Raw genomic sequence first — 26,273 nt, 5'->3', positions numbered from 1 at the left:
CATTAAAAGGCCTTTATTTACGTGAACCCCATGGCAGGAAACAATGATATCATGAAGTTGATCCGCTGCTTTTTTGCTTTCTGGTTGATCTGGGCCCAGCCTTTCCTTTGAACCTTATGTCATGGTCATGACAGTGGGGTATATTTTTACATTGTAAGCCAGCATTAGATCTGTATCGAAATAAGTAGTAGTTTTTAATGAGCAAATGTCAGAGATTAGCAAGGTTTCTCTCTAAAACAATGGAAGGACTTGCTGAGGAAGGACTTGTTCTATTAGTTCATGTTGCTTTCAAGAAGGTCTTCCCTTAATTCGTCCCTATATATAGACAAAACTAGAAGAAAACATAAATGTAAGGCTTTTTTAAGCCGTCAGTGCTATGTAGTATAAATACTTCAGAGTGAGCTTTAAGGAGTAAAGTTCAAATCTGTAATAAGACTCTGAAACACCCAGAGAAGAATTTGATATATTGGTGAAAGGACCTCCTATTGGAGGCTTTCATTTCCCTTGTACTCTAAACCTTCTAGAATTCTTGCAATATAGGGTGTCCTGAAAAATGTTTACACATTTTAACAGCTAATAACTCGCCTAATTTTCACTCCTTTTCAGGTTTAACTGATTTGAAATAATGGATGAAGCCAGAGTAAGCTTTGAACAAAGAAAATTTGTTCTAAAGTGCCATTAGACGTTTAAAATATTTTTTTTTATGGGGAAACATAAAAGATAAAGTTTACAGTACACTACTGGTAACAGTCAATGAATTGAGGGCGCACAAACACCGAATGAAATGATTATTGGTGTTTGTGATTCCATTGCTTCGAGTTATCAGCAGTGCCTAGACCAGAATGGCCATTAATTTGAAAACAGGAATTGACAAAAAAATTATTTATTTCTGTAGATTCTTTTAAATTTTGAAAACGAACTATATGTTAATAAACACTGACTTTATAATCCTTCAAAGTGTGTATACATTTTTTTTGGGACACCCTGTATGTGCTTGGGTATATTGGGCCACATAGAAATGATAATATAAGTTTGAATTTAGGTGGCTGCTTCTCTGTTTTATCAGTTATTTTAGTACTTGTTCAGTTTCATTAGGGATGGTTTTGGAGAGTGAGGCTGTCTTACCTGTTTCTTCTTAACAATTTACCAAAAGGTTTATTAGGGAAGGAAGTTGAGATTAATATGTAAGTAGAGAATTTTTGTTCATTTATATTTTTATCATTACAGTGTTTTATCTTTCATATAATACTATAATGATACTAAAATAATACAGTATTTTATTTTTGACTATTATAAAAGTTTACTTAACAAAAAGCTCCCTATGAAAATGTATCTGACCTGATTTTTATATTTTAGTAAAACAGGTGATGTGGAGAGGGGACATGTGGAAGCTGTTGGCTTTTCTGGTGAACACAGCCATTCTTCATAACTCTTTCCAAAGCTTCTAACATGATGATACTGTTTTCTCATATTACCACCCTTTCAATATTGTTCTGTTGGCCACTAGTTGCCATCTCCACAAGATTCATAAAGGGATCATATCTCTTCAATATTTTTTGGGCATGTCTGCCACCATTTAATTTCAATGATAACTTCTTGACCAAAAATATTTTTAACTTGAGAGAGTAAGCTTTGCTTATGGTGTCTATTTAGTAAGCTCAAAGATTCCTCCAAACGTACAGTATTTTATTGAATAGTGTATTGTTAGTAATGACTTTTTGTCATGCTTAGCCTTCATTGTCTTCCAAAAAGAATAAGATTTTACTTGTTACTAACTATTACATTTTCATTGTTGAAATTAGAGAATCTATTTTTAGGCACAGTCTCAGTGTTTCTCAGTATTTTTCAGTGTGTTTGAAGTTGATTTGTCTTTTATTCTCTTTGTCTTTTCTCTCCAAACCAATCTATGTTTCCTTGGATATAAATCCAAACTTAACTATATACAGATGCACTAGCTTTTATTCTTGTTCACCATTAAATCCCTTCCGATGCTCCCAAAATGGTGGCAAAGTAACACTGACACTCTCCCAGGACCAAACTGGAAATACAACTAAAATACAGAAAAGCCACTGTGAAAAATCAGTTGAAGACTACCTGGAGAGAACCCTGATAACCAAGAATGGAAAGTGGAGACGCATAGAGACTGGTAGGAAGTGGGGAGATGCAAAAGGGGTGGCTGGGCTCAGACAGCAGCTGAAAGTCCAGAGGGATATCTCAGCTGTGGGAGGGTCCCAACTGAGAACTCTGGGGTCTAAATCCCAAGCTGGGCTCCCCAGCCCAGAGCACCAGAGCTGAGAAAGGTGCCCACATAACATCTGGCTGTGAAAGCATCAGGGTTGCTATCTGCCAGTGAGAGATGGCTGGACATATAGGAGCCCTCTTAAAGGGCCAATGCACAAAAGTTTGTGTGTAGCCACTTACCTTAGGCTCTGGCAGAGGGAAGGCACAGTGAAGTGGAGCTGTGTGAGGAGAGTCCCAGGTTGGGGGCTCTGCGGTAGGAGCGCAAAGGACAGTCACCCCAGTTTCCTGTGCTGAGTCATTCCCTCATGCTGCGAGGACATCTTTCTCCTATGGACCTTTGCAATCCAGGCGGTTTTGGCCTGGGGGAAAGGCAGTTGCTACACCCTATTGGAAGACCTCTTGCCTCACCCTGTGGTCAATAGCCTGAGGCTACCCAGCCAGCATGGCTCAATGGTTGAGCATTGACCTATGAACCAGGAGGTCAGGGTTCGATTCCCAGTCAGGGCACATGCCCAGGTTTCAGGCTCGATCCCCAGTGTGGTGTGTGCAGGAGGCAGCTGATCAATGATTTTCTCTCATCATTGATGTTTCGATCTCTCTCTCCCTCTCCCTTCTTCTCTGAAATCAGTAAGAAAAATTAAAAAAAAGAGAATAGCTTGAGGCCAATAAAGGCTGATAACTATCAGACTGCAGAGAGAGGGTCTCTGGAGGCTTTGAGTCTTTGCCTGACCTAATCCTGGGCCCAGGGCTAGGAAAAGACAACCCTGGTCCACATCTTATACTTTCCAAAGGCATCTAGTCCCAGGAGAGGGAACTACAAGCTGTGGATTGCTGATAGCCCCAAATAGGGTACACAGGGCCAGGCAGAAACAGCATCTGATTGTCCTGCAGCAGCTTTACCATGTCAATGGCCTGTCCTGGCTCAGGCTTCAGACTTTGCTAAAATCCCTCAAATAAGCAGCAACTGACATCAGTAGCCCAAACTATCAATAAAAGGCCCCAAATTTTATAGCACTACAGGCCTACCTCAAAAACAAAGAAAGAAAAATAAGAAAAATCAACAATAAACTATTTAACCCTACAACTTAAAGAACTAGAAAGAGAACAAGAAAAGCCCAGAGTAAGTACAAGGAAGGAAATAAAGATTAGAGCATAAATAAATGACATAGAGACTAAAAAAAAAAAACCAACAAAAACAAAATATCAATGAAACCAGTAGCTGGTTCTTTGAAATGATAAACAAGATTGATGAACCATGAGCCAAACTCATCAAGAAACAAAAAGGGAGGACCCAAGTAAATAAAATCAGAAACAAAATTGGAGAAGTAACAACTGATACCACAGACATTCAAGGGATTGTAAGAAAATACTATGAACTATATGCCAACAATGTGGATGAAATGAACTAACTCCTAGAAAAATACAGTCTCCCAAAACTGAATCAGGAAGAAACAGAAAGCCTGAGTAGGCCAATAACAACTGATGCAATAGAAGCAGTAATCAAAAAACTCCCAGCAAACAAAAGCCCTGGTCTGGATAACTTCACAGGGGAGTTTTACCAAACATTCAAAGAAGAACTGACACCTGTCCTCCTCAAACTATTCCAAAAAAATCCAAGAGGAAGGAACACTTCTAAGCTCTTTTTATGAGGCCAGCATTATCCTGAGTTCAAAACCAGATAAAGACACTACAGTGCAAGAGAATTACAGGTCAATATCCCTGATGAACATAGATGCTAAAATCCTCAACAAAATATTAGTAAGTCAGATCCAGTAATATAGTAAAAAGATCATACACCATGACCAAGTGGGATTTATTTCAGGGATGCAACATTGGTACAATATTCATAAATCAATAAATGTGATACATCACATAAAGAAATTGAAAGAAAGAAACTACATGATCATATCAATAGGTGCAGAAAAAGCATTCAACAAAATCCAACACTCATTTTTTTAAAAAAAATATTTATATTGATTTCAGAGCGGAAGGACGAGGGAGAGAGAGATAGAAACATCAGTGGTGAGAGAGAATCATTAATTGGCTGCCTCCTGCATGCCCCATCCTGGGATCAAGCCGGCAACCCCAGAATGTGCCCTTAACCGGAATCGAACCTGGGACCCTTTAGTCCGCAGTCCGACGCTCTGTCCACTGAGCCAAAACAGCTAGGGCCCAACACTCATTTTTTATAAAAACTCTCAGCAAAGTGGGAATAGAGGGATCATACTTCAACACGATAAAGGCCATATATGACAAACCTACAGTGAACATCATACTCAATGGGCAAACACTAAAAACATTTCCCCTAATAATAGGAGCAAGACAGGGATGTCTGCTTTCACCACTCTGGAAATACAATTAAGATACAGAAAAACCACTTGAAAATCAACTGAAGACTACCTGGAGAGAATCGGATAACCAAGAACAGAAACTGGAGACTGCATAGAGTCTGGTAGGAAGTGTGGAGATGCAAAAGAGGTGGCTGGGCTCACACAGACAGCAGCTGAAGGTCCAGAGTACTAGAAGTCCTAACCATAGCGATCAGACAAGAAGAAGAAATAAAAGGAATCCAAATTGGAAAAGGGGAAGTAAAACTCATTATTCACAGATGACATGATACTGTATATAGAAAACCCTAAAGACTTCACCAAAAAACCACCTGATTTAATAAATGAATTTGGCAATGTAACAGAATACAAAATTAACACCCAGAAATTGATGGCATTTTTATATACCAAAAATGACTTCTCAGAACAAGAAACTAAACAAACAATCTCATTTACTATTGCAGTAAAAAATTAAGATAATTAGGAATAAACTTAACCAAGGAGATAAAAGACTTATACTTGGAAAACTACAGGACGTTGAAAAAAGAGATAGAGGAAGATATAAACAAGTAGAAGAATATACCGTGTTCATGGATTGGTAGAATTAACAGTATGTCCATACTACCCAAAGCAATTTACAGATTCAATGCAATCCCTATTAAAATACCAATAGCATATTTCACATAACTAGAAAAAATACTTCAAAAATTTATATGGAACCTAAAAGACCATGAATAGCTGCAAGCAGTCTTGAGAAAGAAGAACAAAGTTGGAGGGATCATATTACCAAATATACTACAAAGCCACTGTAATCAGAACAGCCTGGTACTGGCACAAGAATATAGATAAATGGAACAGAACAGAGACCCCAGAAATTGACCCAAACCGTAACGCTCAACTAATATTTGACAAAGGAGGCGAGAACATACAACGGAGTCAAGACAGTCTCTTCAATAAATGGTGTTGGGAAAATTGGACAAATACATGCAAAAAAATGAAACTAGACCACCAACTTATATCACATATAAGCATAAACTCAAAATGGATAAAAGACTTAACTGTAAGTGGTGAAACCATAAAAATCGTAGAAGAAACCATAGCAGCAAAATCTCAGACATCTTTCTTAGCAATATGTTAGGGATACATCTGCTAAGGCAAAGGAAACTAAGGGGAAAATAAACAAATGGGATTACATTAAACTAAAAAGCTTCTGCACAGCAAAATAAACCATCAGCAAAACAAAAAGGGAGCCTACTGTATGGGTGAACATATTTGGCAATGATACATTTGATAAAGGTTTAATATCCAAAATATATAGGAAACTCATACAACTTAACAAAAGGAAGACAAACAATCCAATTAAAAAAATGGGCAAAGGACCTAAATAGACAATTCTCTAAAGCAGGCATATAGATGGCCAAGAGACATATGAAATAACGCTCAAAGTCACTGATCATCAGAGAGATGTAAATTAAAAGGACAATGAGATACCACCTCACACCTGTCAGAATGGCTACCATCAACAAATCAACAAATGACAAGTGCTGACGAGGATGTGGAGAAAAGGGAATTCTAATACACTGCTGGTGAGAATGCAGACTGGTGCAGCCACTGTGAAAAACAGTATGGAATTTCTTCAAAAAATTAAAAATGGAACTGCCATTTGACCCAGTGATCCCACTTCTAGTAATATATCATAAGAAAACTGAAACACCAATCAGAAAAAAATGTATGCACCCCTATGTTCATAGCAGCACAATTTACGATAGCTAAGTTCTGAAAACAGCCCAAGTGCCCATCAGTAGGTGAGTGGATAAAAAAGCGGTGGTACATTTACACCATGGAATACTATGCAGCAGTAAAAAAGAAGGGTCTCTTACCCTTTGACACAGCATGGAGGGACCTGGAGAGTATTATGCTAAGTTAAATAAGCCAGTCAGAGAAAGACAAGCATCACATGATCTCACTCAGATGTGGAATCTAATGAACAAAATAAACTGATGAACAAAATAGATTCAGAGACATAGAAGCATAGAACAGACTGTGGAATCTCAGAGGGAAGGCAGGGGAGGGTGGGTGAGTGGGAAGAGATCAACCAAAGAACTTGTAAGCATATATGCATAATCCATGGACACAGATAAAGGGTGGTGAAAGCCTGGGGCAGAGGTTGGGGCTGGGCTGGAAAGGGTGAATGAGGGGAAGAAAGGGGACATATGTAATACTTACAACAATAAAGATTGAGCCCTAGCTGGTTTGGCTCAGCGGATAGAGTGTCGCTCTGCGGACTCAAAGGTCCCAGGTTCGATTCCGGTCAAGGGCATGTACCTGGGTTGCGGGCACATCCCCAGTAGGGGCATGCAAGAGGCACCTGAATCGATGTTTCTCTCTCATCGATGTTTCCAACTTGCTATACCTCTCCATCTCCCTTCCTCTCTGTAAAAAAAAATCAATAAAATATATTTTTTAAAAAAACAATAAAGATTGAATAAAAAAACACACCCAAACTCGCAAACTCTTTAATTCATGTTCCTGCTCAAGAATTGCAAAGAAGCCCTAGCCAGTTTGGCTCAGTGGATAGAGTGTTGGCCTGAGGAACAAAGAGTCCTGGGTTCAATTCCAGTCAAGGGCACATGCCCAGGTTTCAGGCTCGATCCCCAGTAGGGGGTGTGCAGGAGGCAGCCAATCAATGATTCTCTCTCATCATTGATGTTTCTATCTCTCTTCCCTTCCTCTCTGAAATAAAAAGATATATATATATATTTTTTAAAAAAAGAATTGCAAAGAAAAGTGAGAAAACTCAATCTGTTAAAATACCCCAAGACTTTCTCTGTCATGTGCTGTTTAGGGAGCCGTGGTCTACTTAGTTAATTGCTGTTTTAGTAAGTGTGGAATGAAACAAGCTCAAAATGGGTTAGGTCCTGAAAGAACTTCTAATCTCAACATACTTATTAAAGATATTGGTTTTTTAAGTTGATTAAATCTATTTAACAGTGTGCATTATGTGCAGACAAAGGGATAGAGTATGATAAAGTAATAGATAAAAGAAAGAAACTCGTATAATTACACATAGCAGTTGGGCATTAATTGCCTTCTTTCCAATTCCTCAGTAAGAGCTTTATAGATACTGTGTTTTTGCATGCTGGATCAACAGTTTGGGAATGATTGACTTGATTATGGTTTTTCTTGCCCCTCACTCCCTACTCCCCTAGGTTGTCTCCCTAAGACTTGGTTTCTGGAAGGCAAGGACTGGGTTATATTCTTGATGTTTCTGGTACTGTGCTCATGGAATTCCTTCCACAGGTGTGTTGTGTTTTGCTACTTACCTAACCAGCTAGTCATTCTAGCTGGTTACTAATGTTGTAGGGCCACAACATTAGTAACAAAGAAACAGAATTTCCGGAGGATGAGGCCCAGACATCAGGATTTTAAAAAGATTCCCAGGTGATTCTAATGTGCAGCCAAGGTTGAGAGCCACTGTTCTAGGCTATTTCATGACAGTGAGGCCAGCTCATTAATCTTGCCTCCATTGGAAAGTATGGTGATTATTTTTTCCTGCCCTCAAATGTTACTACTATATGCAAATGTCTAAGTGTTGGTTACATACTTGAACTTTTAGATTTCAAAAAATTCTTTGTTACTTCTGTCAGAAGTCAGTTTATTGGATTGATATGACTGTGGGAAATGTGTGTGTGTGTGTGTGTGTGTGTAGAGGGAGACCGGTGGTGAATCTTAGAACTAAAAATGTTTTACAGATATTGTAAGTTGCAGAAAATAGAGTCTGTGGCCTTTAGAGAATTTCCCACTGATAAGATTTCCAGTTGAATTAGTTTTAAGGGAAAAGTGGCTGAATTTCATTGCAACTGGCCACAATCCAAGTCAAAGTCATTCCTTCTTTAGAAATAAGCTTAACTTATTCCCACAGTAAGCTTTCTGTGAAAAAAGAGCAATGGCACATTTGTTCTTAGAGTTGGGGAGTGAGGGACCTCTATTTAGCTTGCCTATATTTCCAATCTTCTCTCTGTCCTCCTCCCTGCAGAATTGGCTCATCTTTTATTTGTAAAGTGGATAACATGTTTTTATTCATACCATTGAAGTAGATAAGGATATGTGAGTGGGTTAATAAATCTTAACTTGTATGCATGCATATAAGCATAACCAATGGACATAAGACACTGGGGGGTAGGGGAGGCCAGGGGATTGTCAAGGGCGGGGGAAAAAAAAAGGACACATATGTAATACCCTTTGTAATACTTTAAGCAATAATAAAAAAAAAAATCTTAAATAGAAAAATATCTGGGCAAGTCACATGTAAATTCTCACCCTACATCTTTTCTCCTCAAATAGTAACATTAGATATTAAACTCTAGCTATGCACATATCTAGATTGATAGTAAGGTATATAAAATATCTGGCCTCAATTGTTAAAATACAGATGAAATTTATAATCTTACAATGATTTATGTTATTGATATCCTCTCCACCAATGAAATTATTGCAGAATTTAAATTATTCATTTTATTTTACTTTTTAAAGATTTTGTATTGATTTTTTTTTTTTTTTTTTGTTTTTTTTAGAGAGAGAGGAAAGGAGAAGGGAGAAAGAGAAATGTGTGTGAGAGCAAAACCTTGATCGGTTGCCTCCTGCATGACCCCTACTGGGGATTGAGCCCAAAATCTGGGCATGTGCCCTGATCAGGAATCAAACCAGTAACCTTTTGGTGCATGGGATGACACCCAACCCTCTGAGACACACTAGCTAGGGCTAAATTATTCCTTTTATTTTATTTTATTTACTTATTTATTTTAACTTTTTTTTTTTTTTAATTTCAGAGAGGAGGGAAGCCAAAGAGAGAGATGGAAACATCAATGATGAGAGAGAATCATTGATCCGCTGTCTCCTGCATGTCCCCTTACTGGGGAGTAAGCCTGTAACCCAGGCATGTGCCCTGACCAGGAATTGAACCCTGACCTCCTGGTTCATAGATCGAGGCACAACCACTAAACCACGCCAGTTGGGCTAAATTATTCATTTTAAAGGGTTGTGTACGAGTGCTGTAAATATAGTTTTTATTCCTTGGAGCCATGGAGAAAATGTGAGTGGGTCAGCAGCAGAATGAGCAGGTGGTGGGCCCCATAGTTAGGAAAAGACCTCTGAGGGTTGGCCTCAGCTGCCCTCTTCTTGTGGTACTCCAGGCACACGGCGGGGCGGGGGTAGGGTAGAGGGAGCGGGGAGGGCGTTTCATTTCCTCCAAAGCACAGAGCTTCTGTGGGTCTTCACATCTGCTATTCCCTCTGCATGAACTACTCTTCTGTACTTATTTACTTGGGTAATTTCTAACACTCTACTTTCATATTAAATGTTAATTTTCTAGGGACACCTCCCTGACTCTACCTCCAAAACTAAGAGAGGTCGCTCTGTCATATGTTTTCTATAAATGTTTTAATTGTGCCTATCACAGTTGTTAGTTATTACTTGCATGATTGTTACTTGACATCTTTCTTCCCACCAGAGCCCCAGGGCCATATATTGGCTCTGCTGTGTTTGCCCCTGAATTTTAAGCACCCATCAAATGTTTGGTACATAGCAGAGTCTTGAGGAATATTTGTTGAATGAACAAATGGGAAGACCATTTGCTGCTTATTTGGAAAATATCTATCATGCTGTGGATGAATTTTGATGAAATCTAATTGCCCATTAGGAAAGTAGCTATAAATCATTGCTTACCACAGGGCATTGCCTGCAGTAGGACTATTCAATTCATGTTTGCTGAATGAATAAATTCTAGGTAGAGTTCTAAGGTACAGATTGGAATAATTCTTCTTAACACAATATTATACATAGTATGTAAGAATAAATAAAAATATAATGTGGATTTAGAATTCTCTATTCATTTTGATCCTTTGCAAATAAATGGAATAGCCAACTTTGGCAATATGCATCTAGTGTGAGTTATCAAATAACAAAGTCTGACTTTAGATATAGATACAAGGTAAATTAGCCTACAAACATGACAAGAGTTTTGGGAAGCAGTAGAATGTAATGGTTAAGAATAAAGACTGTAGAGCTAAACTCCTTGGGTTCAAATCCCACCGTTGATCGACATCTGCAAGTTATGTAACATTGGGGAAATCATTCAATTTCTATTTCTCACGGTCCTCCTCTGTAACACAAAGTGAGTCATAGTACCTGACTCATAGTTTATTATTGTGAGGATTAATGAGTTCATAAAAATGTTTAGAACTATTCCTGACACATAGTTAAGAGCTCAATCAGTGTTAGACATAATAATATATTTTTCCATGATTTTAAGCCATATTTTAAATGTTAGTCTAATGAAAAGGCAGTGTTGATTTTTAAAAAATGTCTAAGCATAACTTCTAACTTTTATTCAACAAGGCAAAGTGCCAGTGAAAGCTTTCAGTAGGATTCCATATGTTGTGGAATATACAGTTTTACCAACTGCAGGGAAAATATCACTCACAGTTTGGGTGCCTGCGCCTTTGATTGCCAGTTTCTCATGATCAAAATAAGACGTTTAATTCTTTGTGGATAACTCCTTTGGCATAAAAGTGTATCCTTTTTATTCTTTTCTTTTTTCAATTTAGAAGTAAGAATTGGGGACTTAGGATTTGGGATTTTATCCTAAACATTCATTGTTCTATTTTCTAAAAATGAAAAAAGCTCCACAAACAAACAAAACAATAACAGAAAACTGAAGGGGTAGTCACACCACTCACCAATAATAAGAAGATGAAGTCAGCCTTTCAGGTAGAGTTGAGAAGTATGATGCATTTGTGAAATAGAACTCATCTTATTCTGGAACAGCCAAATTAATTGAACACATATTTAATGACTACATACTATGCCTGATCCTGGATGAGCCTGGTATCTCTTGCCTGAAGGAGGGCTAGAATCCCTTTCATGTGTGCTATTTACATAGGAGTAATAGAGTTGAACATGATGGTCAGGTGACTGTACCTACTAGTTTGGAAGGTATACCTATTATTGCTAGCCTTTCAGTGGTTTTCTGGAAATTTTTAACATACATATTGATCTTCAAAGTCTTCAATAAATTAGCATCTTTTTTTTTAATATTTTATTGAACTTTTACAGAGAGGAAAGGAGAGAGATAGAGAGTTAGAAACATCAATCAGCTGCCTCCTGCACATCTCCCACTGGGGAGGTGCCCGCAACCCAGGTACATGCCCTTGACCGGAATCGAACCTGGGACCCTCCAGTCCGCAGGCTGACGCTCTATCCACTGAGCCAAACCGGCCTCGGCAATAAATTAGCATCTTTATTGTCTTCCCCAGTAATACAAAGATTATAAAATATTTCTAATTCATTGTCCCCTTATATATGTTTGTTTAAGATTTTACTTTTGTCTTGATTCTTTCTTCTTTGAAATGTAAGAGAAATGACCTTCCTTCTTGGTACATTTCCTTTCTTCCTGGAGTCCGTCCTTCACTAGTATCTTTAGTGGGTCTTTGGGGGGTACACACTAAGTTTTGTTTGTCTAAAAATATCTTCATTTTCCCCCTTTTTTTGTAATTTCATTGGATATATAAATATAGGCTGATGGTAATTATTTTTCCAGCACTTTGAAGATATTGTTTCAGTGTTTCTGCATTTAAATCAGCCATCAGTCAAATTGTTGTTTTCCTGTAGATTATGACTTTTCTCCCTGGGGTTTTAAAGATGTTATTTATCTATCTTGGGATTTTTTTTGGGCTCCCTGATTTTGAGAGTTGACTTTTTTTTTTTTCAATCCTAGAAAATTTTTAGCCATTATCTCTTTGAATTTTTGACTCATCTCTCATATTTTTCACTCCCTTTGGAACTCTACTTAGAAAAATCTTGGACTTTCTCACTCTCTCTCTCATTTCTCTTAACAGTTTATATTTTCCATTTGGTAATTTCTTCAGCACTTCCAGTTTGCTTAAGTATTTTAATTATGCAAACAAACTCACTTTGACATGCAGGGCAGAAGACCTAGAATCCTTATCAAATCTAAAAGATGTCAGCAATGCTGCTCTTGAAGTTGTATGTTAAACAAGTCATACCCATACCTTTTTGATTTCATATGGAAGAAAGAAAAATTGAATGCAGTGGCTAGTAGTATGGATCTACCAATAGAGATCTTGGAATAAAACAGAAAAAAAAAATAGCAAGTTGAAGCAGGAGTTCGAAGGAAGGTCTATAACAGTGGTTCTCAACCTTCTGGTCCTTTAAATACATTTCTTTATGTTATGACCCAACCATAAAATTATTTTCGTTGCTACTTCATAACTGTAATATTGCTACTGTTATGAATTGTAATGTAAATATCTGATATGCAGGATGGTCTTAGGCGACCCCTGTGAAAGGGTCGTTCGACCGCCAAAGGGGTCGCGACCCACAGGTTGAGAACCACTGGTCTATAAGGAAGGGCTATACTTGTCCTTGAACTCAGGTATGTCAGTGTTTTTTAATCATTCCAATATGTATTCCAAGCTGGAATGAACAGATATCTGTGCTGTTAAGATGTTGTGCAAAAACAGCAGGGGGCTATGTTTAGAATAACCCCATTTTATGTAGTCCTATATGTGAAAGAGCATACACTAAAATGTGGTGGGGTTGAGTGGTGGGATTTCAGGTTAAGTTTTTTTTTTCTTGCCACAATTCACTTTTTCTCCCTACCAATGAACATGTACTACTTTTTTATTTTTTAAATATAATCTTATTGATTTAAGAGAGGAAGGGAGAGGCAGAGAGAGAGAGAGAGAGAGAGAGAGAGAGAGAGAGAGAGAGAGAGAGAGAAACATCAATGATGAGAGTGGCCTGCTGCACTCCCCCATCTGGGGATTGAGCCTGTAACTCCGGCATGTGCTCTGACCGGGAATCAAACTGTGACCTCCTGGTTCATAGGTAATTGCTCATCTACTGAGCCACATTGGCCGACCAACATATACTACTTTTGAAGTAGAAAAGATAAGTCCAGTATTTCTCCACATCCTTTTGTTGATATTATTTGCACTATTCTCATAGCTGGAATTACCCGTCCTCTCTTGTTAAAATGGGCCCAGTGTTTATGTCATCTTCTCAATGAAGCACTTTCCAGGCTGCTCAGGTGCAATTCATCTCTCCCTGTGCTGCGTTTCCATGAGGCTTGACTGTATTTCTTATGAGATATTATCATGACTTAGAGCTACTTGTGTGCATGTCTCTTTGTAGCCCTCCTTCCTCTGACCCCAGCCCACTTCCAAATTTGAGTTCTGGAAGGCATGCTGTGCTCCCGTAGAGTAGGGTTTCTTTTATTTGATAGAGACAGCAATGTTGAACTGCAGCACTGCAGTTTTTCTCTTTGTTAGAGCAAGAAAAGATAGATATAAATTCTGAGTCACAGTCAGCAGAGTTATTTTAAAATTCTGAGGGCAATGATATATCTATGTATGCCAATGAATACTCTTTCATAATTTGAAAAGGTTGCTGAAAATTCTCTAGGGTAAAAGGAGCCATAAATAAGTAAACATCATCTCTAAAACTGCCCTTTCTATTGCATCTCTAAAACCAAAACAATGAATGCTACATATATACCAGAAAACTCTTCTTTTTGAACTGGAAGCTCCAACCTGGGCTGCTTGTTCTAAAGTTTCCATAAAAAGGCAAATTCCTCAATTAGTCTACTGCAGTCATGTACTGTACTGATGGCACTGAGAAATGGGGATGTAAAATAACCGGTCCCCCCTTCTTGTCTGGAAATTGACTTTTTAAAAATTATGTTTGCCAGATAAATAAACCTTTTGTCTTTTGTAAGTTGTGTTCTATTGATCTTTCCTTCCATGTATTCTTTCTTCTCCTTCCTTAAAGCTACTAGATTAGATTAGACTTTAATATTATCCCTCATTGGTAGTTAACTACTAATCTCTCACTCCCATTCATTGCTGCCAAGAAAAATCTTCTAAGTACAGCTCTGATCTCAACATTTTCTTGCTCAGAAACCTGTACCATCTCCCATTGTCTTCTGAATTAATCTAAATTCCATATATTGAATATATTTTACATGTAATATTGTATAAATTTAAGGTATGGTTCTTTGATACATTTACGTATTGTAATATGATTGCCATTGTCGTGATACTTATCATACATAATTATAGTACGATATTGTTATCTATCTTATTCTAGCTCTTGAGGGCTATCAAATTCTATCCTCTTTCTATTCTTATTTCTCCATGGAGTGGAGACATCAGCAGACTATATCTTGTCAAATTTTTTACTGCCTAGGAGCTAAGAATAGTGTTTTCATTTTTAAATGTTTGAAAAAAATCAAAGGAATAATATTTTGTGACACATGAAATGATATAAAATTAAAGTTTCAATATGCATAAATAAAGCTTTATTGGTACACAGCCATGCCCTTTCATTTACATATTTTCTATGACTGCTTTCGCACTACAATGGTGTTGAGAAGTTGTGACAGATCATACGGACCACAAAGCCTAAAATATCTACTGTTTTCCCCTTTATAGAAAAAGTTTCCAACCCTGGACCTAGAATCGTACATTTATAAAATTAGAAATAGACCTCAGAGATGTTCTTTATTTTTTTTAAATATATTTTATTGATTTTTTACAGAGAAGAAGGGAGAGGGATAGAGAAGGTAGAAACATCAATGAGAGAGAAACATCGACCAGCTGCCTCCTGCACACCCCCCACTGGGGATGTGCCCGAAACCAAGGTACATGCCCTTGACGAGAATCGAACCTGGGACCTTTGAGTCCGCAGGCCGACGCTCTACCCACTGTGCCAAACCGGTTAGGGCCCTCAGAGATGTTCTGATCCAAATCTCTCATTTAAAAAATGAGAAAATGTATTCTCAGACATTCTCCTCCTTTGGCAATGGAAAAGCCAAAATCAGAATCCATGGCTGGTCCTACCTCATCATATGGCCCCTCCCACAAAGCCCAATGAGACTGTTTGGTGTTTCATGAACTCTAGTCTGCCTTACTTCTATGCACATATGCATTTCCTTCTTCTAAGATGCCTTCTTCCCATCAGAAATTTCATCCAGGATTTAAGGCTCAGCTCAAATACTAAAGACTGCCCTTATCTCCAAAACTGGTTGAGCTCTCTGTCCACCAACCCTCATTAGTGCTGCTTTACCTCCCTATTGGCACTCATCAGAGTCATATATGTAGGCCTGAATCTATTCCAGGCTGTAAACTTCCTAACTGTGCATCTTTGTGTCACCTGCACATGGCCTTCCACACAGAATTCTCAGGACATAATTTAAAGAATGAGTTCATCTAAAGATGTCAGTATACAAGCAATGCCTTCAAGATCTGTGGTTTACTTTTCTTCTATTAAAAAAGAAAGAGAAATAAAAATACAATACCACTAACATTTTTTGTGTGATCAGCTATACAGAAGAATTCATAGGGAGTTTACCCATACCATACCCACCTAGCAATTGATGAAGTATGTACACCCTGGAGAGAGAACTTGGATTTATCCTAAGGAGGATTACCTAATTGTGTGGTGATTATTTAAGCCTTCACTATATTTATTAATTACTAGGCTTATAGAAACTTGCCTGCTTAGGTAGGAATTCACACTTTCAAATCAAATTCAACAATGAAAACCTTCCACATTCTCAGTCTCCAGGGATTCTCTGCTGTTATGTCTTCCATATAAACTCTAAGTTTGGAACTGTTTCCGTTTATGAATCATAGACTTGTGGTGCTCTGTAATTAATATTAGGATTTAACTTGATATTTAGTAAGGAGTAAAGACAAAAAGATTACAATTACAATGTGTATGTGCTTTGCCAGCATTGTCTTTAATACTTTATTTATTTACTAGAAGCCTGGTGCACAGATTCATGCACCGGTGGGGTCCCTTGGCCTGGCCTTCGGGGATCGGGCCAAAACCAGCTCTCCGACATCCCCTGAGGGGTCCCGGGATTGCAAGAGGGCGCAGGCCAGGTCGAGGGACCCCACCAGTGCACGACTGGGGCCGGGAAGGGACTCAGGAGGTTGGCCAGCCAGGGAGGGACCATGTCCGGCCTGTCCAGGACATGTCTGGTCTGTCTAGCCCAGTCCTGATCAGCCAGACCCCAGCAGCAAGCTAACCTACCAGTTTGAGCGTCTGCCCCATGGTGGTCAGTGCACGTCATAGCTAACGGTGGAACGGTCACTTAGGCTTTTATATATATAGATTTTTTAAAAATATTTTTATTTATTTCAGAGAGGAAGGGAGAGGAAGAGAGGGATACCTGGTAGAAACATCAGTGATGAAAGAGAATCATTGATTGGCTGCCTCCTGTACACCCCCTACTGGGGATCGAGCCTACAACCCAGTCATGTGCCCTTGACTGGAATCGAACCCAGGACCCTTCAGTCCACAAGCCAATGCTCTATCCACTGAGCCAAACCAGCTAGGGCTTTAATACTTTCTTTAAAAATAAAATGAACAAACAGAAAACTAGATGAATGGATTCTCTAGTACAGTGATGGCGAACCTATGACACGCGTGTCAGAGGTGACACGTGAACTCATTTTTTTGGTTGATTTTTCTTTGTTAAATGGCATTTAAATATATAAAATAAATATCAAAAATATAAATCTTTGTTTTACTATGGTTGCAAATATCAAAAAATTTCTATATGTGACATGGCACCAGAGTTAAGTTAGGGTTTTTCAAAATGCTGACATGCCGAACTCAAAAGGTTCACCATCACTGCTCTTGTAATTCCTTCAATTCTGATTAATTCTGTTTCTTCTTTTTACCCAACTGGGAGTCGGTTATCTAAGATGGTGGAGCCAGAATTGATAATGGGTTTAGTTGTCTGTGGCCACTGTTCAACATCTAGGCTGCAGGATTGATATTTTGTATTAGTTAGCAAAGGAAACAAAGGGAAATAAACTTACACTTCTGTAAAAGTCTTTCTCCTGATTATACCAATCCATGTTACATGAAGAGCAGTGATGAAATATAGCCTGTAAAAGGCACATACAACTGGTATTGCTGGGGATGGTTGGTAGCGTTTTGTTTGTTTTGTTTGTTTGTTTGTTTGTTTTCTCTCTACATCTTGGCCAGTTTGGTCTGAATATGCTGCAGCTGTTCTCTTATTTCACTTTCAGCAAGTTTGGAACTGAGTCTGCACTCAGCTCATATGTAGTCACATTGAACTGCTTGAAAAGAAAGTTAAAAACATTAAGAAAAGCCTAACCTGCCCTAACCGGTTTGGCTTAGTGGATGGAGCGGCAGCCTGCGGACTGAAGGGTTCTGGGTTTGATTCCGGTCGGGGGCATGTACCTTGGTTGCGGGCACATCCCCAGTCGGGGGCTTGCGTGAGGCAGCTGATCGGTGTTTCTCTCTCATCGATGTTTCTAATGCTCTATCTCTCTTCCTTCCTCTCTAAAATATCAATAATATAACCTAAGGCAAAACTTATAGGTCTTATTTAGTATAGGTATCATAAAACAAGAGGTTTTCTTTTCTTTTTCTTCATCTGTGAGCAATTTAATTGGCAGTCTTAATCATTTGACAGGTTAATATTACAGAACATTGAATTTCCATTTCTGTGTTTGATTTTGCTTATAGCCCTAACTTAATGGGTTAAGAGTGTCTATTTACAGCCTGGAGCCAAATTATAGTTACTACGCTGAATAACCTCCAAATAGTAAGCAGGATGCTTTTAACATTAGTAACAACACTTAAAGACTTTTGCCATTGGGTTACTTCTTCAAGTTTTGACCACACCTATTGAAAAAAGAAAAGAAAAGTTACATTGTTGATCAGTCCTGGTTGGATTTTAAAAGCTAGTTGCCAGTCGTGGCCAGGTTGACTTAGTTGACCATCCCTGAACAATATCAGTTAAGGAACTGAAGCACCTTAAGCCCTAGTGAGCTTATCTGATACTGACTGGACATCTTCCAGCTTCTGGAAAGGAAAACCAGAACTAGTGGATATCAGTTGGTTAGACTGCGAGCTGGTGGTTTATATTTGCCTTTTGTGAGCTTGAACCTTTTCTTTTCCTTCTTGCCATCTGGCAGTTCCATTGAATTATAGAATCACACAATATTTTAGGACAAACCTTTAGATATCATTGAATCCCTCTCGCCCATATAAAAAAAAAGATACAGTGAAGTGGTGTAGGATTAGAACATAGTTGTGTGCTGAAGATGACACCACAATGTGAGTGATTTTAGGCAAATCAGTTAATCTCTCTGTGCCACTGTTCTTCAGATGTAAAATGAGATAGTAATGGTACTTACAAGGATTTGCCCCTGACTTGTAGCATGTGCTCAAAACAAACAAACGAACAAACAAACAAACAAACAAAAGGCCAAACCACATTTTTTAAAGGAGGAAGTGGAGGTCACAAATGACTCAATGCATTGCAATGCAGAGGGAAAGAAAAAGGAGCTGTTATTTAGCAATCTTCCTGGCCCAGCTTTAGGTGATTTATATATTTATTGCATCCTTTAGTTCTGGGAGAGATTTTACTTTTCCCATTTTACTGATGAGGAAGCTGAGACTCAAAGAGATTAAGTGATTTGCCCAAGGACACAGAGTTTGTAATAGCAGAGCAAGGGAGATACATTTCAGAGCCCCACATCTCTTCCCAACACTCCATGTTACCTTCCAGAACAGGATTCAGGTCTCAGTTATCCTAAGATAAAAATGAGTTGCTTTTTAAAATTCATTTTCAAATTGGTTTAGAATTATTTTTTCTATAGGGACGATGTTACAAATGGTGGTTACACACGCAGGCAAAGCTACATTGTAATTGAAATTCAGCTCATTTGTGAATTAAGACTGTTAAGAGAAAGTGTGTTTGCAATTCTAGCTATTAAAGCAGAGAAACAGGAACAAAAAGAGTACATTTTAAATTCTGTGGCATGATAATGCTTTGAGAAAAGCAGACTTGGTTAGAGGACAGTGAGGAAGAAGATGGAGACTGTTTTGATGCTAGTGGAGCCTTTGGGATACTTTGAGGGACCAAACATTTAAGGTACTTGATGACACTTTGATGGTGTGTCAAGCACATTCGCATGCATTATTTCCTTATATCATGTATGAGATAGATAGGGCAGGTGATAAAGTTGACCTAATTTTCCTTTGCAATATTTAGCTCCCTTTCCGCGCCCCCCCCCCCCCATGTTTTTATTCATGACTACAGGCCTGGTGCACAAAAATTTGTGCACTCGGGGGGTCCCTCAGCCTGGCCTGTGCCCTCTGGCAGCCCAGGAGCCCTTGGGGGATGTCCACTGCCAGCGGGGACCAGGCCTAAGCTGCAGTCGGACATCCTTAGTGCTGCTGAGGAGGCGGGAGAGGCTCCCGCCATCACTGCTGTACTGGCAGCTGTCTGCCTGGCTTGTGGCTGAGCAGAGATCCCACCAGGGGGCAGCTCCTACATTGAATGTCTGCCCCCTGGTGGTCAGTGTGTGCCATAGTGATCAGTCATTCCCAGTCATTCTGCTGTTAGGGTCAATTTGCATATTACCCTTTTATTATATGCCTGGTGCATGGGTGGGGGCTGGCTGGTTTGCCCTGAAGGGTGTCCCAGATCAGGGTGGGGGTCCCCCTGGGGTGCCTGGCCAGTCTGGGTGAGGGGCTGAGGGCCATTTTCAGACTGGCCATAGCCCCTTCAGGGTGAGTGTCCCTGCTGGAGTGCCTGGCCAGCCTGGGTGAGGGGCTGAGGGCCGTTTTTAGGCTGGCCACACCCCCTTCAGGGTGGGGGATCCTGCTGGGGTGCCTGGCCAGTCTGGGTGAGGGGCTGATGGCTGTTTGCAGGCTGCCAAGCCCCCCAGCGGGGACCCTCACCCCATGAGGGTGTGGCCAGCCTGGGTGAGGCGCTGATGGCTGTTTGCAGGCTGGCCACAGCCCCTTCAGGGTGAGTGTCCCTGCTGGAGTGCCTGGCCAGCCTGGGTGAGGGGCTGATGTCTGTTTTCAGGCTGGCCACACCCCCTTCAGGGTGGAGGGTCCTGCTGGGGTGCCTGGCCAATCTGGGTGAGGGGCTGATGGCTGTTTGCAGGCTGGCCACACCACCTTCAGGGTGGGGATCCCTGCTGGGGTGCCTGGCCAACCTGGGTGAGGGGCTGATGATGTTTGCAGGCTGGCCACAGCCCCTTCAGGGTGGGGGTCCCTGCTGGGTTGCCTGGCCAGCTTGGGTGAGGGGCTGATGGATGTTTGCAGGCTGGCCATGGCCCCCAGCCACCCAAGCTCCCAGTGGAGGCTGGCTGGAAGCAGGTATCTGGGATTTATTTATCTTCTATAATTGAAACTTTGTTGCCTTTAGCAGAGGCCACAGCCGGCCAGGGCAGGTGGGAAGCTTGGCTTCCTCCGTCGCCGGGGCAACCAAGCCTCCTGTTTGTTCCAGCTCCATGGCTGCTGGCCACCATCTTGGTTGGGTTAATTTGCATATAGTTGCTCTGTTTGGCTGATGGGCATGGCTTGTGGCATAGCGAAGGTATAGTCAATTTGCATGTTTCTCTTTTATTAGATTAGATTTTTTTCAAAAGCCTGTGGGAGCCCAGCTATTCACCATAATAGAGTTACAAAGGATTCATGCATAGCTGTACAAAGAAAGAATGACAATGAAAGAATGAAGGTCTTTCTGAGTTAATTGTGTAAGAATAGAAAGAATAAGAATGCTCTGGCTGGCATGGCTCAGTGGTTGAGTGTCGACCTATGAACCAGGAGGTCATGGTTTGATTCCTGGTCAGGGCACATGCCTGGGTTGCAGGCTTGAGACTCAGTTGGGGGAATGCAGGAGGCAGCCAATCAATGATTCTCTCTCTCCCTCTCCCTTCCTCTCTGAAATCAATAAAAATATACTAAAAGTAAAAAAAGAAAGAATAAGAATGGAGTATTTAAAGAGTATATGTGGGCAGGTATGAAAATGGTAGAATTAAATGTTAACCTATTTTATTATCTGTATCATTTTACTTATTTCAGTTGGCACTTATTTTCTGAGCATTTCTTATGCGCTAGTCACTGTGTGTCCTAGCTGTGAGGGAAAAAAATAGTTCAGACCCTACACCTAAGGAATTTATTCTCTACCTGAAGCATCTACTAAAGATTACATTGAGGCCGCTCTCCCTGGAGCACGCCCATGCCTTTCTTCCTCTTTTCTTGGGTGTGAACTTTCTTTTTCCTAAACTTGAAGGATCCCCACAAGACTTGCAACCAGGGAAGCAGCACATCCTGTGCTAACCCCCTGAACCGGTCTCCAAGGCCCCCTATTCTTTGACTTTTCAGTGAGCTCACAGCAGCCCCACCTTGGCTCACTTCCGTCACTGTGACTTCTCAGTGAGTCAACACAGCCCCATGTGGCTCACCTCTTTCCTATAATGTTTCTAGAGAGCCAAACAGAGCACTGCCTAGGTTCTCCCCTGTTGCTTCTTCTATCGTAAGCCCTTCCTTTGTCTCCGTGTCCCCAGTTTTAATAAACATACTCTCAAAAAAGAAAAAAAAGAGACTATATTCTGATCATGCAATAATCTTTTCATCTCCACCAGTATTTATGATTATGCAATAGTTATTTAATTATGAAACTAGTGGAACTAATATTGAGTTCCCTTTTAAGTAATCTTTTTAATAACTAAAAAAGTTTTAAAAAGTAAAGGAAATTGAGTGAAAAACAGTTCCTTTATTTTCCCATAATTATTGCTTGAGTTCCTGTCACTGAAGCAGAACTCAAGTATGAAAATTGGGGGACCTCTATGTTCTTTTATGCAGCATTTTCTTATGTATGTTTGAAACCAAAATGGAAATCACTTTAGGGTTTGATATACTGTACACACATGTAGGACTATTTGTCATTTAACAATGTATCACTTGCAAGTTAGGAAGTGTACCTGAAAACACAGGAAGGAGAGTCAAGAGGCTTGGATTAAAATGCAAGTTCTGCAACTTTCTTAGAGCAATAACCTCTCTGAGCCTCATTTCGAAAGTGAAGAATTGGGATTCAATTGCCAAATTCTTTTTCACTCTGAAATTCCCTGTGAAATGGAAGGAGCCATACCTTGTGCTCCATTGGGGAGAATTGGGGAGAAAGTGGGTGGTGGAGATCAGTTCCCTGTGTTGATGACCTGCTTTGTTGTTAAATTGGTGGCCACTCATAGCACAAGTGTAGGTGGCTGTGAAGTCTACAGAAGAATCCCGAGTTGAGGGAGAGAATGAATATTTGCAAGTTGGAGGCCTGCCCGACTATCTTCATAAACAGGGATCTGGTGAGCAAGGCTGTTCTGCTAACATTTATCCAGCCTTAATTGATACACTCCATCCCATGTTGAGTTAGGATAAACAGCTGCTGCCCAGGCAGTTTAACACTAGTTCTAAGGAAAGTATGTTGCATCAAATGAGCTTACTTGACATTAAAATTTGTCACCGACAAGGTTCATCTGCTGTTCAACCCATTTGTGTTCACATTGTTGTACATTTCAATTAAGTTTTAGCAGTTGGTCAAAATTTGAGCATTTTAGGCACTGGTGGTGTCTTATTACTTTACTAGAGTCCCGATGCACAAAAATTTGTGCCCCCCGGTGGGGAGGGGCGGGTCCCTCAGCCCGGCCTGTGCCCTCTCGCAGTCTGGTACCCCTCGGGAGATAACGACCTGCTGGCTTAGGCCTGCTCCCGGGTGACGGAGGGCAGGCCCAATCCCTAGGTGCAGCCCCTGGTCAGGCTCAGAGCAGGGCTGATTGGGGAGTTGGGGCGCCGCCCCCTGTCATGCATAGAGCAGGGCGGATTTGGAGGTTGCGATGCCACCCTCAGTCACGCTCAGGGTAGGGCCGATTGGGGGGTTGGGGCACCGTCCCCTGTCACACTCAAGGCAGGGTCGATGGGGAGGTTGCGGCACCACCCCCTGTCGCTCACAGAGCAGGGCCCATCAGGGGGTTGGGGCTCTGTACCCTGTCACGCACAGAGCAGGGTCAATCAGGGTGTTGGGGAGCTCCACCTGTCACTCACAGAGCAGGGCCGATCAGGGGGTTGGGGCTCTGTACCCTGTCACGCATAGAGCAGGGCCGATCAGGGGGTGGGGCGCCGCACCCTGTCACACACAGAGCCGCAGGGCGATCAGGGGGTTGGGGAGCTACCCCCTATCAGGCACAGAGCAGGGCTGATCAGGGGGTTGGGACGCCTTCCCCTGTCTTGGGACGCCTTCCCCTGTCACGAACAGAGCAGGGCAGATAGGGAGGTTGTGGCCCCGCCACCTGTCACACACAGAGCCACAGGGCGATCAGGGGGTTTGGGCGCTGCCCCCTGTCATGCTGATCCCGGTGCCGGGAGGCCTCGCGGCTCCGCTGATCCCAGTGCTGGGAGGCATATTACCCTTTTACTATATAGAATAGAGGCCTGGTGCACGTGTGGGGGTCGGCTGGTTTGCCCTGAAGGGTGTCGTGGATCAGGGTGGGGGTCCCCACTGGGGTGCCTGGCCAGCCTGGATGAGGAGATGATGGCTGTTTGCAGCTGGTCACTCACCCTTCAGGGTGGGGGTCCCCACTGGGGTGCCTGGCCAGTCTGGGTGAGGGGCTGAGGGCTGTTTTCAGGCTGGCGGGTGACTGAAGCTCCCAACCGCTCCTTTTTTTCTTTTTTTTCTTTTTCTTATTCTGGGCCAGCTTTAGCTCTTAGGCTTGGCTCCAGCTCTTAGGCCTCCGCTGCTGAAAGCAGGTATCTGGTTTGTTTGGATTCTATAATCGAAACACTGTTTCAACTCCAGCTCTGAGATCCCGGCTGGCTGAAAGCAGGTTTCTGGGTTTTGTTACATATTTGTAACAATGTTTCAAACTGCAAGCTCAGAGGCCGGCAGCGGCAGGCGGGGAATGTTGGAGTCCTCCGTCACTGAAGCAAGCAAGCCTCATGTTCCCTTCAAGCTGCCTGGCTGCCGGCCGCCATCTTGGCTGGCAGTTAATTTGCATATCGCCCGGATTAGCCAATGGGAAGGGTAGCGGACGTACGGCTATTTACCATGTTTCTCTTTTATTAGATAGGGTAGATTATTTACCAAGCATATTGTTGATACATTTTATCTATATTTTCCTGATTATGAATGCAATGTGTACTTATTTCTTTTAAGAATCTGGAAAGTACAGAAAAAGATTAAGAAGAGAATAAAAACTCATCTGAAATTCTATTTTCCATGTTGTATTTCCTTCTAGTTATTTTTTCAATATGTTTAGGGGAGAGTGGGATGTGAAATTATTTTTTATTAGTGAAATAGCTGAGACATAAGTAAAATTTCACATGACACTCAAGATATTGGGGACCTTGCCTAATGTACTGTGCTAATTAGGACTGAATCCTTTTGCTAAATCAGGTGGCACAAACTCAGATACCTGCAGGGCCAAATAGGTAATAAATGATTCAGGCCCATTGTAGGACATTGGGGAGTGGTAGAGACTGTGGAAAATGGAAAAATGCAGGCCCTGATTGAAGAAAAATGCTACTATCTCCAGCTTATTGTTGTCATGTGGAAACAAGGCCTAATGTTATTAGATCATCCTGATATTCATTAAAATCTGGAAATTTTTATTTCTTTTTAATGTGAAATTTTCCATTAAAAAAAAAATACTGTACAACCCTGGCCAGTAGGGGGGTGGCACTCAGTTTGTTGAGTGTCGTTCCATGTGCTGAGAGGTCGCTGGTTCGATTCCTGGTCAGGGCACATGCCGGGGTTGCGGGCTCAGTCCCCAGTGGGGGAGTACAGGAGGTAGCCAATTGACGTTTCTCTCTCATTGATGTTTCTACATCTCTCCCTCTCCCTTCCTCTTTCTAAAATCAATAAAAACATTAAAAAATTAAAGAAAAAATACTGTACAGGTCAAACAGAATAGATGTGGGCACTTGTTCAATGCACTGCCATTTTGTCATTCCTGACATAAATACTTCTAAATCTTTCTCATAGTTCTCACAAGAAGAGCACTTTTATAAGAGAAAACATTTAGAGAGGAGTTGGATAAGGGCTTTTTAAGAGAGGCTTCAGGAACTTTTCATTCTGTATAAACGCCGAGAGGGTGGCCCAGTGTAGGAATGACACCCAGACACCCACAGGAACTGGCAGCGACACGAGTGAGTGACACGATCTGGATGTGAAGGGAGTGATGCAGAGAGTATGCAGGGTGGGGCAAAAGTACGTGCACAGTTGTGAGTACTCGAGACAGCGTTTATTCTTGTATCATTATTTATTGTATTATTTTCCATAGGAACAACTGTACACCTATTTTTGCCCCACCCTATATTCCCCCTATGGGACATTTGGGTTCCAGCCAATTGTTTCCTTGTTGGAATGCAGATCTAGTGTGGCCAAATCTTTTGCTATTTCAAGATATGTCAGGAATTTGGATCTCTGTGAAATTTTTTTATTAAAAAAAATAAAAAGGGACGGAGACCAAACAAAAACCACCCTTGGCCCAAATTCTGCACAAAAGCCAAGTTTCCAATCCCTGGCCTAGATCACTGTCTCCCTACGTATGTTGTACAAATTTCATCATAGGTTAATAGTTGTTAAGAAATTAAGAATTCTGGGTCAAATGTATTTAGAAAATGGTGGATTAAACAAAATGAAATAGATTTCCTGACTGCAGGCTATCTTAGATCCTTAAAAGTACTAACATGCCTTGTAAATTCCTATGAGAGAGACATAGTTTATAGACTCGGCAATTACAGAAGCAGCCCTGTCTCCACTCATTTTCCTCACTGCCCCTCTTGTCTCTG

At 40.9% G+C, this 26,273-nt stretch overlaps 1 protein-coding gene and 1 pseudogene across 2 annotated transcripts in view; one reads left to right on the top strand and one right to left on the bottom strand.

Annotated features, from left to right (window-relative positions):
* Positions 1-1,352: 1,352 nt before the first annotated feature.
* On the bottom strand, positions 1,353-7,907 carry LOC308529176 (small nuclear ribonucleoprotein G-like; annotated as a pseudogene). Its single transcript has 3 exons — positions 7,892-7,907; positions 2,422-2,489; positions 1,353-1,616 (listed from the first exon to the last, which is right to left on the bottom strand). The product of its transcript is annotated as a small nuclear ribonucleoprotein G-like (transcript).
* A 1,742-nt stretch (positions 7,908-9,649) lies between these two features.
* VCL (vinculin) overlaps positions 9,650-26,273 on the top strand; it is a gene marked incomplete at its 5' end in the record, with an annotated part of 94,923 nt that continues 78,299 nt past the window's right edge. Inside the window, one exon of the mRNA XM_081105192.1 lies at positions 9,650-9,660. Coding sequence (XP_080961318.1) covers positions 9,650-9,660 — 11 coding nt within the window. The remainder of the gene's footprint in view (positions 9,661-26,273) is intronic.

The sequence above is a fragment of the Myotis nattereri genome (assembly GCF_964212035.1).
Source record: "Myotis nattereri genome assembly, chromosome: 13".
Lineage (NCBI taxonomy): Eukaryota > Metazoa > Chordata > Mammalia > Chiroptera > Vespertilionidae > Myotis > Myotis nattereri.
The sequence above is the reverse complement of the archived record's forward strand: the minus strand, read 5'-3'. Positions and strand labels throughout refer to the sequence as shown.